This window comes from Panthera leo, chromosome B1, assembly GCF_018350215.1.
Source record: "Panthera leo isolate Ple1 chromosome B1, P.leo_Ple1_pat1.1, whole genome shotgun sequence".
NCBI lineage: Eukaryota > Metazoa > Chordata > Mammalia > Carnivora > Felidae > Panthera > Panthera leo.
In genome coordinates, this window is record NC_056682.1 from 44,407,498 (window position 1) to 44,424,548 (window position 17,051).

The 17,051-nt window shown below is 37.0% G+C and overlaps 1 protein-coding gene and 1 pseudogene across 4 annotated transcripts in view; one reads left to right on the plus strand and one right to left on the minus strand.

The window, feature by feature from the left end:
• The window catches only part of DDHD2 (DDHD domain containing 2), a 30,350-nt gene that overhangs the window by 3,566 nt on the left and 9,733 nt on the right, over positions 1–17,051 (minus strand). For 2 of the 4 annotated variants that reach the window (XM_042934822.1, XM_042934819.1), the window contains exons 9-19: positions 16,092–16,300; positions 15,745–15,812; positions 14,780–14,902; positions 13,590–13,685; positions 12,423–12,551; positions 12,156–12,311; positions 11,578–11,680; positions 11,269–11,439; positions 10,418–10,577; positions 2,917–3,024; positions 29–2,454 (exon numbers count right to left, since the gene is read on the minus strand). In XM_042934822.1, coding sequence (XP_042790756.1) covers positions 2,943–3,024; positions 10,418–10,577; positions 11,269–11,439; positions 11,578–11,680; positions 12,156–12,311; positions 12,423–12,551; positions 13,590–13,685; positions 14,780–14,902; positions 15,745–15,812; positions 16,092–16,300 — 1,297 coding nt within the window. In that variant the 3' untranslated portion in view covers positions 29–2,454; positions 2,917–2,942. Of the gene's footprint in view, positions 1–28; positions 2,459–2,916; positions 3,025–10,417; positions 10,578–11,268; positions 11,440–11,577; positions 11,681–12,155; positions 12,312–12,422; positions 12,552–13,589; positions 13,686–14,779; positions 14,903–15,744; positions 15,813–16,091; positions 16,301–17,051 lie in introns of those variants that run through there. The other 2 variants (XR_006201595.1, XM_042934821.1) reach the window with 2 other exon arrangements.
• Positions 6,714–7,211, plus strand: LOC122217199 (annotated as a pseudogene).

Below are 17,051 nucleotides of genomic sequence, written 5' to 3' on the forward strand. Positions count from 1 at the left end.
CCAGAACATTTCCAAAGTAAAACCCTGGATTCCCCATCTGACATAAGTGACACGACTATCGGTAGTAGAGGCTGATACCTGCAATTACTGAAGAACAGTCTCAGTATTTATTTTGTAATTGCCACGCTTTACTGTATCTGCCTAAAGAAAACACCAGTCCCCGGAAAAGAACTTAAACATTAGTTCTTTGCTCAAACATTATCTTTTTAATTTGCTTTAGAAATATATACGGGGAGAAAATGGTTATTGTGTTAACTTTCTGTATAATGGATGAACCAGGTAAAAGTAGGCAACTGGTCAATATGGTTTTATTTCAGTATTTCATAAACTTTTAAATATAATCATGTAAAAAAACAAACATTTCAAAAAGTGCAAAATATTAGAAAGCTAATCAGTACTATTAATCCTTCCATGCAGACAATCTCTTGCTGAAATAAGCAATACAAATTCTGTAGCAGGAAATATGTATAAAATGATACTCTACAGTTGAAAAATAGTCTTGGTCAAGACACTGCACATGATACGACCAAAGATGTGCAAATAATATGTAACTAAAGGATTTAAATCAAGCCTATCATCCTATGTGATATGCAACCATGATGCTACCACAGGTGGAGAGACGAGACATCAAGCTCTTGTACAGCTGCCTGCCCCTCCCCATCAGGAAAGAACCATTTCTTAGTCCCAGCAGTGGTTGATCTAGCTATCCCAGGGTTATGCTGTTCATCTTTGGTTACAGGAACTCCTCCTTGCTTGTCCTTTGGTTTACTCTTAAATACGCTCTATTCTGCTAATAGGAAGAATAAACTTAAATTTGAAGACAACTTGACAAAAGCTTCCCCTCTAAAATATAATTAATGCTACTTAATTCTCAGTAACCCTTACTTCAAACTCAGTTTATATAGAAAAGTGTTCCATGTATCTGACATTTCTTAGTGGCTAAGTCAGCATTAGCCTGTAAAGCAGATGGACAAGAAAAGGCCAGGCACTGACCCTGTACCCCAACCTCACCTCTACCATCTCTAAGGTGACAGTGATTAACTTCCTTTTCCTTTCCTCTCTGGAAAGGGATAAAGACCACTGCAGTTGAAGGGATGGCTGAAGTGAATGTTACATGCCAATGCACTGGATACCATGATACGTTTACAAAAAAACATTTTTTATAAAAAACGAAAACACAGCTTGCCTGCCTGTGCCATTGTTACAGGCCTATGGAGTGTAAAGGACTATCACAAAGAGAACTGCAAAGACAAACTGACCAATGAGAAAGAAAACAGCACAGTGGTGAGCAGATGCCTGGAAAAAGTTAGTCTACACGCACCCATCATCTTCAAGGTACCTTTCACTTTGCATGTTCTGACAATGACTACAATAGCTGTTCCTTGGCCCCGACAGGCATAGGTTTTTCTTGCAGAAAAAGAAACATTTCCCCCTAGCCAAACCGACCTGCCCAACCAACACTGCCTGTGCCATGAGGCTTCTAATACATTTTCTGGATTATGGGTACCAAGGAAGGCAATGGTGTTTACAAAATGTTTTCAAACAGAGCACACAGTACTACCTTCACCCAAGTGGATATGGTGGTTGACTGTCACAGATTCTATTTCACCATAGATGTACTCCTGAAAGATTTTTATTTATAACCAAAGCAGCCTGTCAAGGCTTGTATAACTTTGCCCTCAACTTAAGAAAGAAGCTACTATCCAATAACTAAGTCAAATTTCATCTAAACTCTCCTAAGTTGAAGCACGATATAAAAAGACAGGTCTAGGATATATAACATCTTTGCTTTATAAAGATGCACCTAATGTGAACTAAACTATCCACTTTAGACTCTGAGAGCAGCTCCAACAGCTGTGAAAATAATGAACAGCATCAGTGATTCCTCTGATCAACTGTCAGCCGTAGAGAATAAACAATAACTCTCTCCCAGCTACATTTTGGTCCTTCACAAAGTACTTGTAGGAAAGAAAAGTGGACTCAAAAGAATTTGCTCAACAGTCTTTTACACACCCACTTAGCCTTCAAGTGCAGAGAACACCAATGAGACATGTGTACCCCAAAATGCCTTCTGAATCTCAAGCCTGTTTCCAAACTAGAGCATTTTCTAAAGACAAGCAATAACCTCCTAGAAAAATGTCTACCCAAGCCAAAATAAACTCAAAACAGACTTTATACTCTCTCAAGGAATAAGCAATAAAAATAAAGGATGGCACCTGTCACCCAAGAATTAAAGATGCAAACACGCCCCACTATGAAGAATGGCGAGTGCTTATACGAAGCCAGTGGTAAAAAGCAATATGGTCCATCTTTGCTTTTCTACTCACTTCCAAAAAAGATTATCTTCCAAAGACCCCAGTGGTAAGTGGCAGGTAACATGCAGGAAATGACGTGGCTGAGAGGAAAACGGCAGCAACAAGCAGGTAGATTTTCTGGGGAAGGATCCTTCAGTGTCTGTCTAGGGAAGAGTGGAAAGAGGTCACGATGCAGTCACAGCTGGAAGGCAGCCAGGCAGAATGCCAGAGCCTGATACATGGACTTTCTTGTTACACATCTAAAAGTCTGAGTAACTTAAATCTCAGGATGTGTTGTTCATAATTAAAATTCTAACTACTGCCATGGTAACTCTCAGATGATCAGAGCTATTAAGATTCTGAGTTTAGATCCTAAAAATGATTAAGTGTTATTGGACCAAATCACTAGCAAAGTAAATGAACACTAACCTTTCTCTAAGTGGGCTATTGTGCTTTTTCCCCCAGGAATTTTAACCAGAGTCCCTCTAAAAATGAATAATAACCTAGATCTTGGTGACAGGCAAGAGAAAAGTATATTTATAAAGAGCCCAAGTCTACACTGTTCCCCATAACACATTAATATGTAGGAACCATGCAGCATACATGACATTTAAAAACTCACGTTAAGTAGCCATACATAGTTGATTTTCACTGTAAAGGCTGATCAAGGAAGATGCCCTGGGTTTGGTAGATTTCTTTGAGGACCAGCAATACGGTATCTTCAGACTCCCTGTAAAGAGAAAAACTTACATTGTAAAAAGCAGCAGCTAACGTTCATACTTAAAGATGCTTTACACATACTACCTCATTTACACAACCACTGTGCAAGTTTATTTTTTACAATAAAAAGTTCATTTTACAGTGGGATATTACTCAGCCATAAAGAATAATGAAATCTTGCCTTTTGCAACAATATGAATGGACCTGGAGGTTGCTAAGTGAAGTGAACCAGACACAAATACCATATGATTTCACTTATATGTGGAATCTAAAATACAAATGAACAAAAAACCAGACTCTTAAACACAGAGAACAAATGTGGCTGCCAGAAGGGAGATGCGTGTGGGCAAATAGGTGAAGGGAATTAAGACATACTAACTTCCAGTTATAAATAAGTTGGGGCGCCTGGGTGACTCAGTCGGTTTGAGTATCCGACTCTGGATTTCGGCTCAAGTCATGATCCCAGGGTCGTGAGATCAAGTGCCGCATCAAGCTCTGTGAAGCATGGAGCTTGCTTGGCATTCTCTCTCTCCCTCTCTCTTCTCTCTCTTCTCTCCCCTGCTCGCACATGCTCTTTCTCTCTCTCAAAATAAATGCTCAGCACAAAGTCAGACACAGGGCTTGATCCTATGACCCTGGGATCATGACCTGAGCCAAAATCAAAAGTTGCACACTCAACCAACTGAGCCACCGAGGAGTCCCTGAGCTATATATCCTTAAGAAAATCCTTCATGATGTTATTTTATATAATCAAATTTCTTTATGAACTGGATACGAACAATTGCTGGGACACACACACAATAGTATCTGGAAGATGCATGAGAAATAACACTGACTGTCATAAGATGGGAACTAGTGGTTAAGAAGCCCGGTGGGAGGGAAACTTCATTATTATACCCTTTTAGATCTTGAATTTTGAACCAGGTGATTGTATTACCTTAAAAAAAATTTTTTTTTTACTTTTTATTTTTGAGAGAGAGAGAGAGAGAGAGAGTGCGAGTGCACTCATGCATGAGCGGGGGAGGGGCAGAGACAGGGAGACACAGAATCTGAAGCAGGCTCCAGACTTTGAGTTGTCAGCACAGAGCCCGATGTGGGGCTCCAAATCATAAGCCTGAGATCATGACCTGAGCTGAAGTCAAGCACTTAACCAACTGAGCCACCCAGGCGCCCCAGTGTTACCTTTTTTCTTAAGTTTATTTATTTTGAAGGGGGGGGTGGAGAGAGAGAGAGAGAGAGAGAGAGAGAGCGCATGAGCAGGAGAGGGGCAGAGAGAGGGGGTGAGAGAGAATCCCAAGCAGACCCTGTGCTATCAGCACAGAGCCTGTGTCGCTGACGGCACAGATCCTGCTTGGGATTCTCTCTCTCGCTGTGCCCCTCTCCTGCTCACATTTTCTCCCTCAAAATAAATAAAATGTAAAAAACAAAACAAAACAAAACTAAGATGACCAACTGGATGGCTCTTCCCATACTGTCCCAAGAATGAACTCTGTGAAAAGGGAACAGTTCTTGGCCATTTACTACAAAATTTTTTTTTTTTTTTTTTTACATTACCAGACATACTGCTAGACATTTTTTTTTGTTTTTTTGGGTTTTTTTTGTTAGAGAAAAAGAGCACATGCACAAGAAGGGGACGGGCGGAGGGAGAAGCAGAAAGAGAGAATCTCAAGCAGGCTCCAGGCTTTAAAAAAAGAAAAGAAAGAAAAGAAAAGCAACCAAGTTTAAAAATAAAATAAAAACTATAGTGTGCAAAATACATACATTGAAAACTACAGAACATTGCTGAAGGAAATTAAAGACCAAAATACACTGAGAGATACTGTGTTTGTGGATCTGAAGACTCAATATCATTCAGATGTTAATTCTGTCATTTTATCTGCAGATATTATGCAATCACAAAATCCCAGAAAGCTTTTTATTTGAAATTAACAAGCTCAATTTAAAACATACGTGGAAATGCAAAGGACCTATAGTAGCTAAAATAAAGAAGAGTAAAGTTGGGTGACTCACAATACCTGATTTCAAGACTTATTTTGAAGCTACAGTAATCAACACAATGTTTTACTGGCATAAAGACAAGCAAATAGATCAACGGAACAACCTAGAACCAAGGTAATTCAGTCTCCATCTGAATAAATAAATGTTGCTACAACTGGATAGCTACATGCAAACCAGTGAACTTCAATTCTTACCTCAGACCATATTAAAAAATTAACTCAACCAAAATGGATCACAGACCGAAATATAAAAGCTAAAATGATAGAACTTCTAGAACACAAGTGATATCTTAATGACTTTGGATTTGGCAAAGATTTCTTAAATATGTTAAAAAGTCACAAACGTCAATAAATTGGACTATATCAAAATCAAAAACTTTTGCTCTTTAAAACATTTTGCTGGAAAAATGAAAAACCACATTCTGAGAAAAAAACATGTATCTGAAAAGGACTTGTAACTAGCATAGAGAAAGAACTCCTGAAACTTAAAAAGATAATCTATTTTCCTTAATGGACAAAAGATTGAAACAGTCCTCCAAAGAAGATGTACAGATGGCAATCACATGAAAATATATTCAACATCATTAGGGAAATGCAAATTAAAACCATAGTGAGGTGCTATTACAACCCATTTAGAAAGGCTAAGAGACAAATCATGAAGTTATCATACCGAGTACCCTTGAAGATACGGAGCTATTGGAACTCTCAAACATTGCTGATGGGAATGGAAAATGCTGGCAGGAAAAGTTTGGCAGTTTCTTTTTTATTTTAAGTCAGCTCCACACCCAGCGCAGAGCCCAATGCGGGGCTTGAACTCATGACCCTGAGATTAAGACCTGAGCTGAGATCAAAAGTCAAACGCTTAATCGACTGAGCCACCCAGGCACCCCTGGCAGTCACTTTTAAAAATACTTTTACCCTATGATACCTAGCCATTATTCCACTCCTAGGTATTTTCCCAAGAGAAACTAAAGAATATGTCCATATAAAGTCTTGTACACGAATGTTCACAGTTTTATCTATAATAGCCAAAAACTGGAAACACCCCAAATGTCCACCAGCAGGTAAATGAACAAATTGGGGTACATTCATACAAGAGACTACTACTTGGCAATAAAAAGGAAAGAAACTGATACACATCATGGAGAATGAAGGCAGCCATACAAAAAAGGGTATATATAATAGGATTCCATTTATAAAAAAAAGTCATATGGCATAATGCCAGCAACTCCAACTGTAAGTATTTGCAGATCTACTCATGATTAGGTGAAATGACATAAACAAGGTGTATAAAGTTCTAGAGTAGAGAAATCTAAAGAGACCCAGCAATAAAAGACTATTTAAATGAATTACAGAATATTCATATAGTGGAGTACTAAAGCTACAAAAGAATGGAGAAACTATACCTGATAGGCAAAAAACTCCAAGACTCGCTAGTAGAAAAAGCAAGTTACAGAATGATACCTATAACACTTCTGTATTCGTTAAAAGAGACATATAATACAGTCACATATTTACACCTGTGTTATATATGTATAAAATAGACCTCTAGAAGAAATTAGTAAGGAGGTTCTTCAAAAAGTTGAAAACAGAACTACCCTATGATCAAGACTGTCTTTGAAGCTGTCCCTGAATTTACAGCTGAGAGAACACAGCAGCCCAGAAAGCCAGGAGTGGAGACTGTGGGAGAAAGGGGTTCATCATGGTAGATGACCTAAAGTGATTGTTGTATAAAAAATCATCAGGTTGTTGAAGAGCTCCATGCTATTGTTGTGTCACATAAAGGTGAAGTGCCTTTTATTAAAGTAGCCAATGATAATGCTCCAGAGCATGCTTTGAGACCTGGTTTCTTAACTACTTTTGCTCTTCCAACAGACCAAAGGAGCAAACTTGGACTTCCAAAAAGTGAAAGTATCATCTGTTACTGTAACACCTACTGGGTGGTTCAAGTCAATTGTTTACTTTTGATGGTTTCACAACCAGCAGCAATGCCAATACAGGACTAATTGTCAACCTAGAAAAGGAACTTGCTCCATTATTTGAAGAATTGAGACAGGTTGTGGACGTTAATCTGGCAGTTGTTTTGATGTATACCTTAACTTTCCTTATAACAGACATATATCAATCCAGCAATCTTTACAGACCATACTACTTGTACCCCTGTACTCAAGAAAGGGCCCTCTTTCCCACCTTACACTAAAAAAAGAGCCTATAGATAAAATTTATGGACATATTGTTATCTTTTCATGCATAGGGTATTTTCTTATTTAGTGAGATCTGGGGATACGACAGAAATGGTTCAATACATCACAGCTCTCATGGTGTTAGTCAGTCACCAACTACGCATGAAATTCTATTCAGTGGGTCAGAATCAAAATCGTACTTTGGGGGTGCCTGGGTGGCTCAGTCGCTTAAGCATCTATTTTCGGCTCATGTCATGAGTAATCTCATGGTTTGTGAGTTTGACGCCTGCATTGGGCTCTCTGCTATCAGTGCAGAGCCTGCTTTGGATCCTCTGTCTCCCTCTCCCCATTTGCACCCAGTCTCTTTTTCAAAAATAAACATTAAAAAAAATAATTACACGGGCGCGTGGGTGGCTCAGTCAGTTAAGCGTCTGACTCTTGATTTCAGCTCATGTCATGATCTCATGATTCATGGTTTGAGTTCCAGGTCGGGCTCTGCACTAACAGTATGGAACCTATTTGGGATTCTCTTTCTCTGTCTCCATCTGCCCCTTCCCTTCTCATATTCTCTCTCTTTCTCCTCTCTAAATTAAAAAAAAAATTAATTTTTAAAAAAATTAAAAAATGATCCACTTGAGACATTAAGTGCTACCTATTGCATAATATGCCCAGTCCTATAAAATGAACCAGGAGCTTTTTATTGTGAATAACAACAAGGATGTATTTTTCTTTCTAGTGTTTTATTTCTTTGCGCTGAGTGTGAGGAAGATACAATGGCTTAGTAAAAGTAATAAAATCAGTAAAATTACTAAAAAACAGGAAGAAAAAAAGAACACCCTATGATCCAGTGATTGCACTACTAGGTATTTAACCCAAAGAATACAAAAACAGTAATTCAAAGGGATATATACACCCCAATATTTATAGCAGCATTACCTACAATAGCCAAAATATGGAAACAGCCCAAGCCCATTGATAGATGAATGGATAAAGAAGAGGTAGTATATATACACAATGGATACTACTCGGCTATAAGAAAGAATGAAACCTTGCCATTTGCAACAACATGGATGGAGCTAGAGAGTATTATGCTAAGTGAAATAAATCAGAGAAAGACAAACACCTATGATTTCACTCATATGTGGAATTTAAGAAACAAAACAAATGAGCATAGGAAAAAAAAAAAAAAAGAGAGAGGCAAACCAAGAAACAGACTCTTAACTCTAGAAAACAAACTGATGGTTACCAGAAGGGAGATGGGTGGGGGGATGGATGAAATAGGTGAGAGGATTAAGGAGTGCACTTGTGATGAGCACCAGGTAGACGTATGAAGTGCTGAATCACTATCTTGTACACCTGAAATTAACATTACACTGTATGGTAACTAAATGGATTTAAATAAAAACTTAAAAATATAATAACCATAATTTAAAAAGAAAGCAACCCTTTTTCAGATTTCTATCAAGCCACATCAGCAGAGATCATTCTTAAGAGCATTATTTTGGCCTCTTACAGGACTGCTTTTATTGAGTTGCACTTAGATTATATGTCATGGCCTCTACTGTACTTATTATCTAGAGATAAAACTGACTCCATCAAATAATAATCTCCTTTATCAGGACTCAATAGAAAAATTCCTCTCAAGACGTTAAAGCATTATTTTTTGAACTCTTACCCCCTACCCATCTTATTTTCCTAGTTGTACTTTCCTTTAGTTTCAAATATTTGATGATTAAGTTCTTTTCTAATAGATGAATTTCAAAAAGCATCATTAATCCATTCTACAATCCATCAGATAGTTATATTTAATAATGATTAATTCTGTTGAATAAGTTCTGGGGATCTAATTACAGCAAGGTACTATAGTCAGTAACACTGTACCGTATACCTGGAAGTTACTAAAAGTAAATCTTAAATGTTCTCATCACACACACACACGCACAATATATAATTATGTGCAGTGATGGAGGTGTTATCTAATCCTATTGTGTTAACCACTTCACAATATGCACATGTATCAAATCACATTGCACATCTTAAACTTGTATAATGTGTCAATTATATCTCTAAATCTTGAAAAAATATTTAAACATTAAAAGATTAAACATTAAAGGGGTGTCTGGGTAGCTCAGTTAAGCGTCCAACTCTTGGTTTCGGCTCAGGTCACGACCACACAGTTCGTGAGCTGGAGCCCCACATCGGGCTCTGCCCTGACAGCGCACAACCTGCTTAGGATTCTGTCTCCCTCTCTCTCTGCCTCTCCCCCTCTTGCTATCTCTCTCTCTCAAAATAAATAGAAACATTTTAAAAATTAAAAAATTAAAACAAAACAAAAAATAAAGTCTGTTCTAGCTACTATAAACACTTTTAAATGGGTTTAAAATACTTTTAGCAACAGTAACATATTTGTCCAGTGCATTCATACATACCCATCCTGTCCTACCAATAGCCAAAGTGGTTTTAGGGGAGCCTGGGTGGCTCGTCGGTTTTAGGGGAGCCTGGGTGGCTCGTTGGTTAAGCATCCGACTTCGGCTCAGGTCAGATCTCACACTCCATGAGCTCGAGCCCCACATCAGGCTCTGTGCTGACAGCTCAGAGCCTGGAGCCTGCTTCAGATTCTGTGTCTCCCTCTCTCTGACCCTCCCCCATTCACGCTCTGTCTCTGTCTCAAAAGTAAACATTAAAAAAAAAAAAAAGTGGTTTTAAAAACTAAACTAACTGAACTCATGGCTGCTGGCATCATCTGCCCATGCTCTATCAAACAGCAAAATAAAACGTGTTTAAATCAGATTTCTTTAGGGGCGCCTGGGTGGTGCAGTCGGTTGGGCGTCCAACTTCAGCCAGGTCACGATCTCGCGGTCCGTGAGTTCGAGCCCCGCGTCAGGCTCTGGGCTGACGGCTCGGAGCCTGGAGCCTGTTTCCGATTCTGTGTCTCCCCCTCTCTCTGCCCCTCCCCCGTTCATGCTCTGTCTCTCTCTGTCCCAAAAATAAATAAATGTTGAAAAAAAAAAAAATTAAAAAATAAATAAATAAATAAATCAGATTTCTTTAAATGACATGATTGTTATTTTGTAATTACCTAAATGAGAAATCACTCTAATCCCAAATGTACACTAGCCTATCCTCTCTTTTCTGTATCTATCAAATATCTGTAAAACAATCAGACCAAAAAAATAAATAAGTAAAAACCCACACCCCAGAAACAAAAGCAAACAACACTTACCAGTAGCATAGATGGCTTTGCAAAGCAAATAAATATTCATTAAAACTTTCAATGGGCTTCTCTTGTAGCACATAGTCAATGCGTTGGCCTCCATTCAGCATTCCCACATTGATGGGTGGGACTTCTTTAACGGCCACAGAGGCCTCTTCTGTGTTAACATCTGGACATGGAGGAACCACAATAACCATCTAAAAGCTTCCAGTCCCCCAAGATTACCCTAACTTCCCCTCAGATGGCTAAGTTTACAATGGGATGAGCTACTCTCTGTTCAGCAAGTTCTCTGCACCTTCTTCCTTTCAATCCCCTTAAAGCTTCTCAAGTCACAATGATTTTGTCCAATCCCATTTTTTCTTTCCTGTACCTCTGATAGCGAATTCATTTGCATCTGGTTTATAAATAAATGTACCTATAGAAATCTTTAGGCAGTTGAAAATTAAAGCAAAAAGAATGCAAAGTTAACTGTGAAATTAAGAGGAGATATATGAGCTAGTGCCCAGCCAGGAAAATAAAACGGACTAATGAATACACAGACATTCCCCTGAAAAAGCTTCACAGAGGAATCTAACATCCAGAATTCCCAAGTGAGGAATGTCTTTTAACGCCTCTTGACCAGGTGCTTAGCTTCTCTTGACATTTTTCCTCACAAATAATGTTTTTCCATAATTCGTGGCTATTTGATAATAGAAAAGACTAGCAGAGCTGAAAGCCCATTAGGACTCATAATATTGGTCCTATACAATAAAAAGGGAAAAACGGGTAAGTAAGAACTCCTGGGAGAATAAGAATTACACATCATGGAGTTACTCTTATCTGATGTGATGTAGGAAATCAAAGTGTACAGTGTCACTGACCACTTAGCTTCTCTGAACTCGATTCCGATTCTGCTTCAGCTTCTTCTGTAGTTTCTGAAGCTTGTAAGGCAGGGTATGGAGCTCTAGTGAAAGACTTCCAGGCCATCCGCAGTGAACCTAACAAGTTGTTCTTAAGGTCCATACTCATCCTGGTCAAGCCCTCTCTCAGTTCTGAAACATACATGAATAACAACATTACATGGTTTACAAAGAGTTTAGGGTCCAACACAGTTAAATAAAGTGAATGAGATCCAGTCAGTCTGCACTGACCAGACCGTCTAGAATTACAGGTTCTGAACTCAGACTTACCTAAGTGCATCCGCTTCCTGCCTTTATGGTGTGGGATCAGCATTGGCTCAAATTCCACTCCTGGGACCACCATCGGTTCAATCCTATAGGCCACAGGATCAAACTACATAGAAAAAAAATAACAGCTACATATATACCTCTGCTGAAGAAACTCAGAAAGTCTTAGGAACTATCAGGCAAGAATAACTATAAGCTCATTAAAAAAAAAGTTATTTTGCCTCATCACTTTCAGATTCAAACGATTATAAGCTGTCTCATTACCACAAAATAATATAGAAAAAAAGCAAATCAACACAACAGAAAATTATATGCTCTTGGGGCACCTGAGTGGCTCAGTGGGTTAAGCATCAGACTCTTATTTTCAGCTCAGATCTTGTGGTTCATGGGATTGAGCCCTGAATTGGGCTCACACTGACAGCATGGAACCTACTTGGGATTCTCACTCTCCCTAGCTCTGCCCCTCCCCCCTCTCAAAATCAAGAAATAACCATTAAAAAAAAAAAAAAAAGGAAACAGAAAATTATGTGCTCTTTACCAATGAGCCCTAATATTCAGGTGAAAACATGTCCAATGCTTACAGGGTGATAAATATTGAAGAAACCTTTGCATGTTGGAAATTTATAGTTGGGATCAATTCTTTTTAGTCCTCGGACGGTAAGGAACATTCCAATGGGCGAGCCAAAGGCAAAAAATATTTCTGGTTTATAGATGAGCCGGGGGTATTTTACAGACACCTGGAAAGAGGATATAAAAATATCTCTCATTGTTAACAGAAGTGACAATTGTTCCTACCATACCAATGGCAGGCAATAAAATAACCAAATAGAATTAATTAAAATTGTTACCTGCCCAATGCCAACATCCAGATAGTCACCATTTCCAGTAGAGTCTGTTTTATTGCAAAACTCCAGTTCTTTGGGGATGTTAGATATATTCACCCCTGAAGCTGGCTGCAGGATTGGTCTATTAATACCCTAAAGAATAATACAATGCCGTGAAGCTATGCAGTAAAAATATCCAAAGGTTTATACAGTTTTTTTATTGGTTTGAAAGGATGCTTACGAGTGTTCTGAATTTTAGGAAGAGTCCTCAAAAAAACAAGATAAAGCTGATGAAAACAAAAATTGTCGTAAATAATGAACTAACATCCATACATGCTCTAAAATGTTAAAAGCTGTACACAGCCATTTGGTCAGCAGTTGAAACTTCAGGCAACCATTAGGAGAGAAAACAACAGCACAGCATGATGAAAAAGAATGCTGAGGGTTGCTAAGGAGTTCAATCAAGTGCAATGCCCTTTTAATGGAAGCAAAATGTCTCTATGAGTATAGAAATTTATGCAGATGCTGGGCCAAGAACTGGGCCTTAAGAAAGAACTGAACAGCCTGCCACAAAGTTGAAAGACAACTAAGATATGGAAAGGAATTCAGTGGCCAAAAAAACTGAACGTAGAAGAAGTACTATTACAACGTGGATAAACCTCAAGTTCATTATGCTAAAGTGAAAGAAGCCAGCCACAAAAAGCCTCATACTATGATTCCATTTATATGAAATATCCAGAATAACAAAATCCATAACAACAGAAAGGCCAGTGATTCACAGGAGGAAGGAATGGGGAGTGACTGCTAATGGGTAAAAGGGTTTCTTTCTAGGGTGATGGAAATGTTCTCAAATTAGATAGTGGTAATGGTTACACAACTCTGTGAATACACTAAAAATGGCTAAATTATATACTTTAAAAGGGTGAATTTTATGGTAGGTGATGTGAATTGTATTTCAATAAAAAGGTTATGAAAGGAAAAAAACGGAATGGTGAGAAGACTCCAGGGAAGATAAGATTTCTGAAGCTAATAATATTTTTTAAGGATGTCAATATAAAAAATGTGTTTAATATCTAAAAAGAAAGCCGAAGATCAGTTAACAAAATTTCTTAGCTGCTTAAACACCTCACAAAGCATAAGGATACAAGGATGTCAAAAACTGTTTAATCCTACAAGCTATATTAAACATACCGTTGATTTTTTTCTGGTCCTAACGTAGTTTAATATCTTCTTTCTTGGTCCCAGGGGAATTCCCATTTCCTGAAGATCTTTGTCGGTACATAAAGCCTAGATATAGAAAATCAAATATCCTTCTTATTTCTAGGCAAAATAAAATAAATTACATGTCCCATTCTCTGAGAGGAGTAAGACCTAATCATTCTTGTTCTTTGCTTTATATTACTAGGGTCCCTAGTGGTATAACATCATTAAGAATTTTAAGAAGAGAGTATTTTATTCATAAAAGCCTAGAGAAAAATAAAAGGTATCAATGCTATAGTAATATAGATGACATTATTACAGAAAAAAAAAACAAACAAACAAACCTACAGAAGTGAGTAGATAATGCATGACACAAAACACTCTTTGATTTCCATGCAGACTCAGATGTCACATTCCTGAGAAATACTATATCCCTACTCATGGACACAAGCAGTAAGAACATACAGCAAATGTGGAACATGAAACAGATGAACAATCAGTATCTCAGTTTCAGTGCTGCTTATCTGAGGAGGTTAAGGCTTCCTTCACCCTCCCAGACTAGGTTAGTTCTTAAATACCACTGTATGCTTTTCCTACTCAGAACTTACCATAATTGTAATATAGTATTTAATATGTGTCTTCCCCGCTAAACTATAAACATAGTGATATGAGAGACCATATCTGTCTTACTGACCACTCTATCTCTAGTAGTTGGTATAGTAAGCCTGATCATATTAAGCATTCACTAAATATCTACTAAATGAAAGAATGTATTGCAAACCCGAAAAAGCACCAAAAAAGTGGCAAAAAACAAAAACAAATAAAAAGCAAATATCAGCAGTAGAGCTCTTGAAGGTGAAAAAGAAACTAAGAGTCAGAATAGTTAGCGGTCATTTATTCTAACTCATGTTCACATTATCCGAGCTGTGTTGCTTTTTAGTCCTTGCTCTGCCACTATGTTTGTCGACCTGGCTCCTCTGAACCTTGCACTTCCACAAAGCAAGATCACTTTATATGATAAAAAAAACACATAAACAAGCTAAAGGACATCACTAATGATAACAAAGTATTTATGACTAAAATGATTCCAAAGGGCAGGCTCTTAGTAAGTGGTAAGATGAAGATAAGCAATAAAAATACTAAAAATGGTACAGCATAAAGTTTTAAAAGATTATTTTTACCAGCGCTTCCTTATCTACTTTCTCCTTCTCAAAGATACTAAAGAATTCAGAGAGTTGAAGTTTCTCCAAATCTTCCTCTAGTGTCAGTGTGTCTCCTTGATCCATGACAATATTTGGTGCATCCTAAAAATTAAATAGTAAAGCTCACATTCTCTGAATTTATTTAGATTTTCCTTTATTATTACTATTTGCCAATAAAAATGTATAAGAGTTCCACATAAAGATATACTTAATTTTAAATAAATTGTAATTTATATAAAATTTAAGAAGTGGCTAATCTCTAAATTTGCAACCTCAGTTGAAACAATGTTTTTAAATAAATGAACGCATGAATCATTATCAAAGTATTTTCAACTTCATTAATACAACATTTATTGAGCTCTTATTATGGAACAAGTGTTTAAGACATAAAACAATCTAAGACAAAACCCCTGTCCTGGAAGAACTCATAGTCCAACAATATAAATAGAATACTTACATAAAAAGAGAAAATACACAAGATAGCATATGCTAAGTACTAATTTAACACTATAGATAAATGTTCATAGGACTTTGTTTTGCAAAAGATGTTTAAACATCAAGTCCTCCCACTGCTTTCAGACAGAATTTCTATAAATTATATCAGTTTGCATCCAATTTATTCTTCATTTCCACATCACATACAAACTCCACGTCAGCTCAATGATTCTATAATTCTAATAATAGAACAGAAGTGAATATTTGTAATGGAAAATAAAATACCTAAAGTTATTTTAGAATATGACAAATATTTGTGGGAGCATATTACTATCTTGCTTCTATCATCCAAAAGTGACAGAGATAATTACAAGTCTATTAAAATTAAAATAAATGTAAAATCAACGTTATGGTATGAAACTATACTAAGCAAAAAAACTAAAAGTCTAAAATCTAAAGATCCATACTAAGAAATAGTATATGAGAATCTATCTGTACATCTAAATTACCTTTTCACTGTCAATATCCCCCAAAGAATCTTTCTGATTTGTTAGGATATCAAACAATATAAGCGAACCTATAAGTAAAATAGAAGAAGGGACAATTTCTAAGCATTGGCACTACATAGCTGTCTTTTATACAAAAATTATTAAGCCAATTACCCACGTAGCAAAATCTATAAAGCAGGAAGTCTTTCCTTCCAATCCACCACCACCCTTCCAACCCCTTCCAAATTGTACATCAAAGACCAGTTCTAGACCTCTGAATCTGATACTGATAAAAGACACTGTACTTAGAGAACAGGTATCCTTAATATATAATAGTCCTTTCTGGTCACAGAAAACTCATTTGTTACCTAAACTATGACCAGCAATGGATACACCGCCTTTGAAATCAGGGTTCCTCTGCAGAAAAAGTGTATATATTCGGTTCATTTCAGAAGCAACTGTGTCCACAATAGTCTGACAGTAGGTGGGGCTATTGTAGAAGAAGACATCCAGAATTGTGTCATTGGTGAAGTGCCTTAGGCGGTTAATGCTGGGCAGAGTTATTCGCTGCAGATCTCTGAAAAAAAAGAAAAATATTTTAAGCAGAAAACCTAATACATTCCAAAAGCCCCTCTAAGCTATTATCCAGCTTAGCCTTCAAGTTTAGACTTAGATATTTAAAAATACAACAGACAATCAATTTATAGTAAATACAGAGGACTCAGAGACAGGTTTAATTAAGCCAAAAGAATTTCATCAGCAAAAGTGAGTGAGACCCTATACAAGACAAACCTAGTTTCTTCAATACATAAATTACAAAGAAATAAGAGATGGAAAGATAACCAAGAGATCAAAAGAGACTTAAAAGACATATCAGTGAATTGCAACTTATGGACCTTATTTAGATCCGCTTAAAATCTGTGTGTGCGAGCTTGTGTATGTATACATATATGTATATTTGTTGATATTAAGAATTTTTTAGGTGTGATAATGGTGTTATGGTTAATATATTTTTAAAAGTCCTTTCAGACATACAAACATTTACAAATGAAATGATGTAATATCTTAAGATTTGGTTCAAAAATAATATGATGGGAAAAAAAATAATAACATGGTGGAGGGATGGGCAGTAGACAGGGATAGGAAGATAATGGATACAGCAGAATCGGCCATGTGTTGAGACTTGTTGGAGCTGGGTAATCATAATCTGTACATGAAGACTCATTATATAAGCTACTTTTTTGTACAAAATTCTCTACCATAAAAAAAGTTTTTTTAAAAGACAGATAATACAGAGGCTTTTCCTAGAATTCTCAGCATTAAGGTTT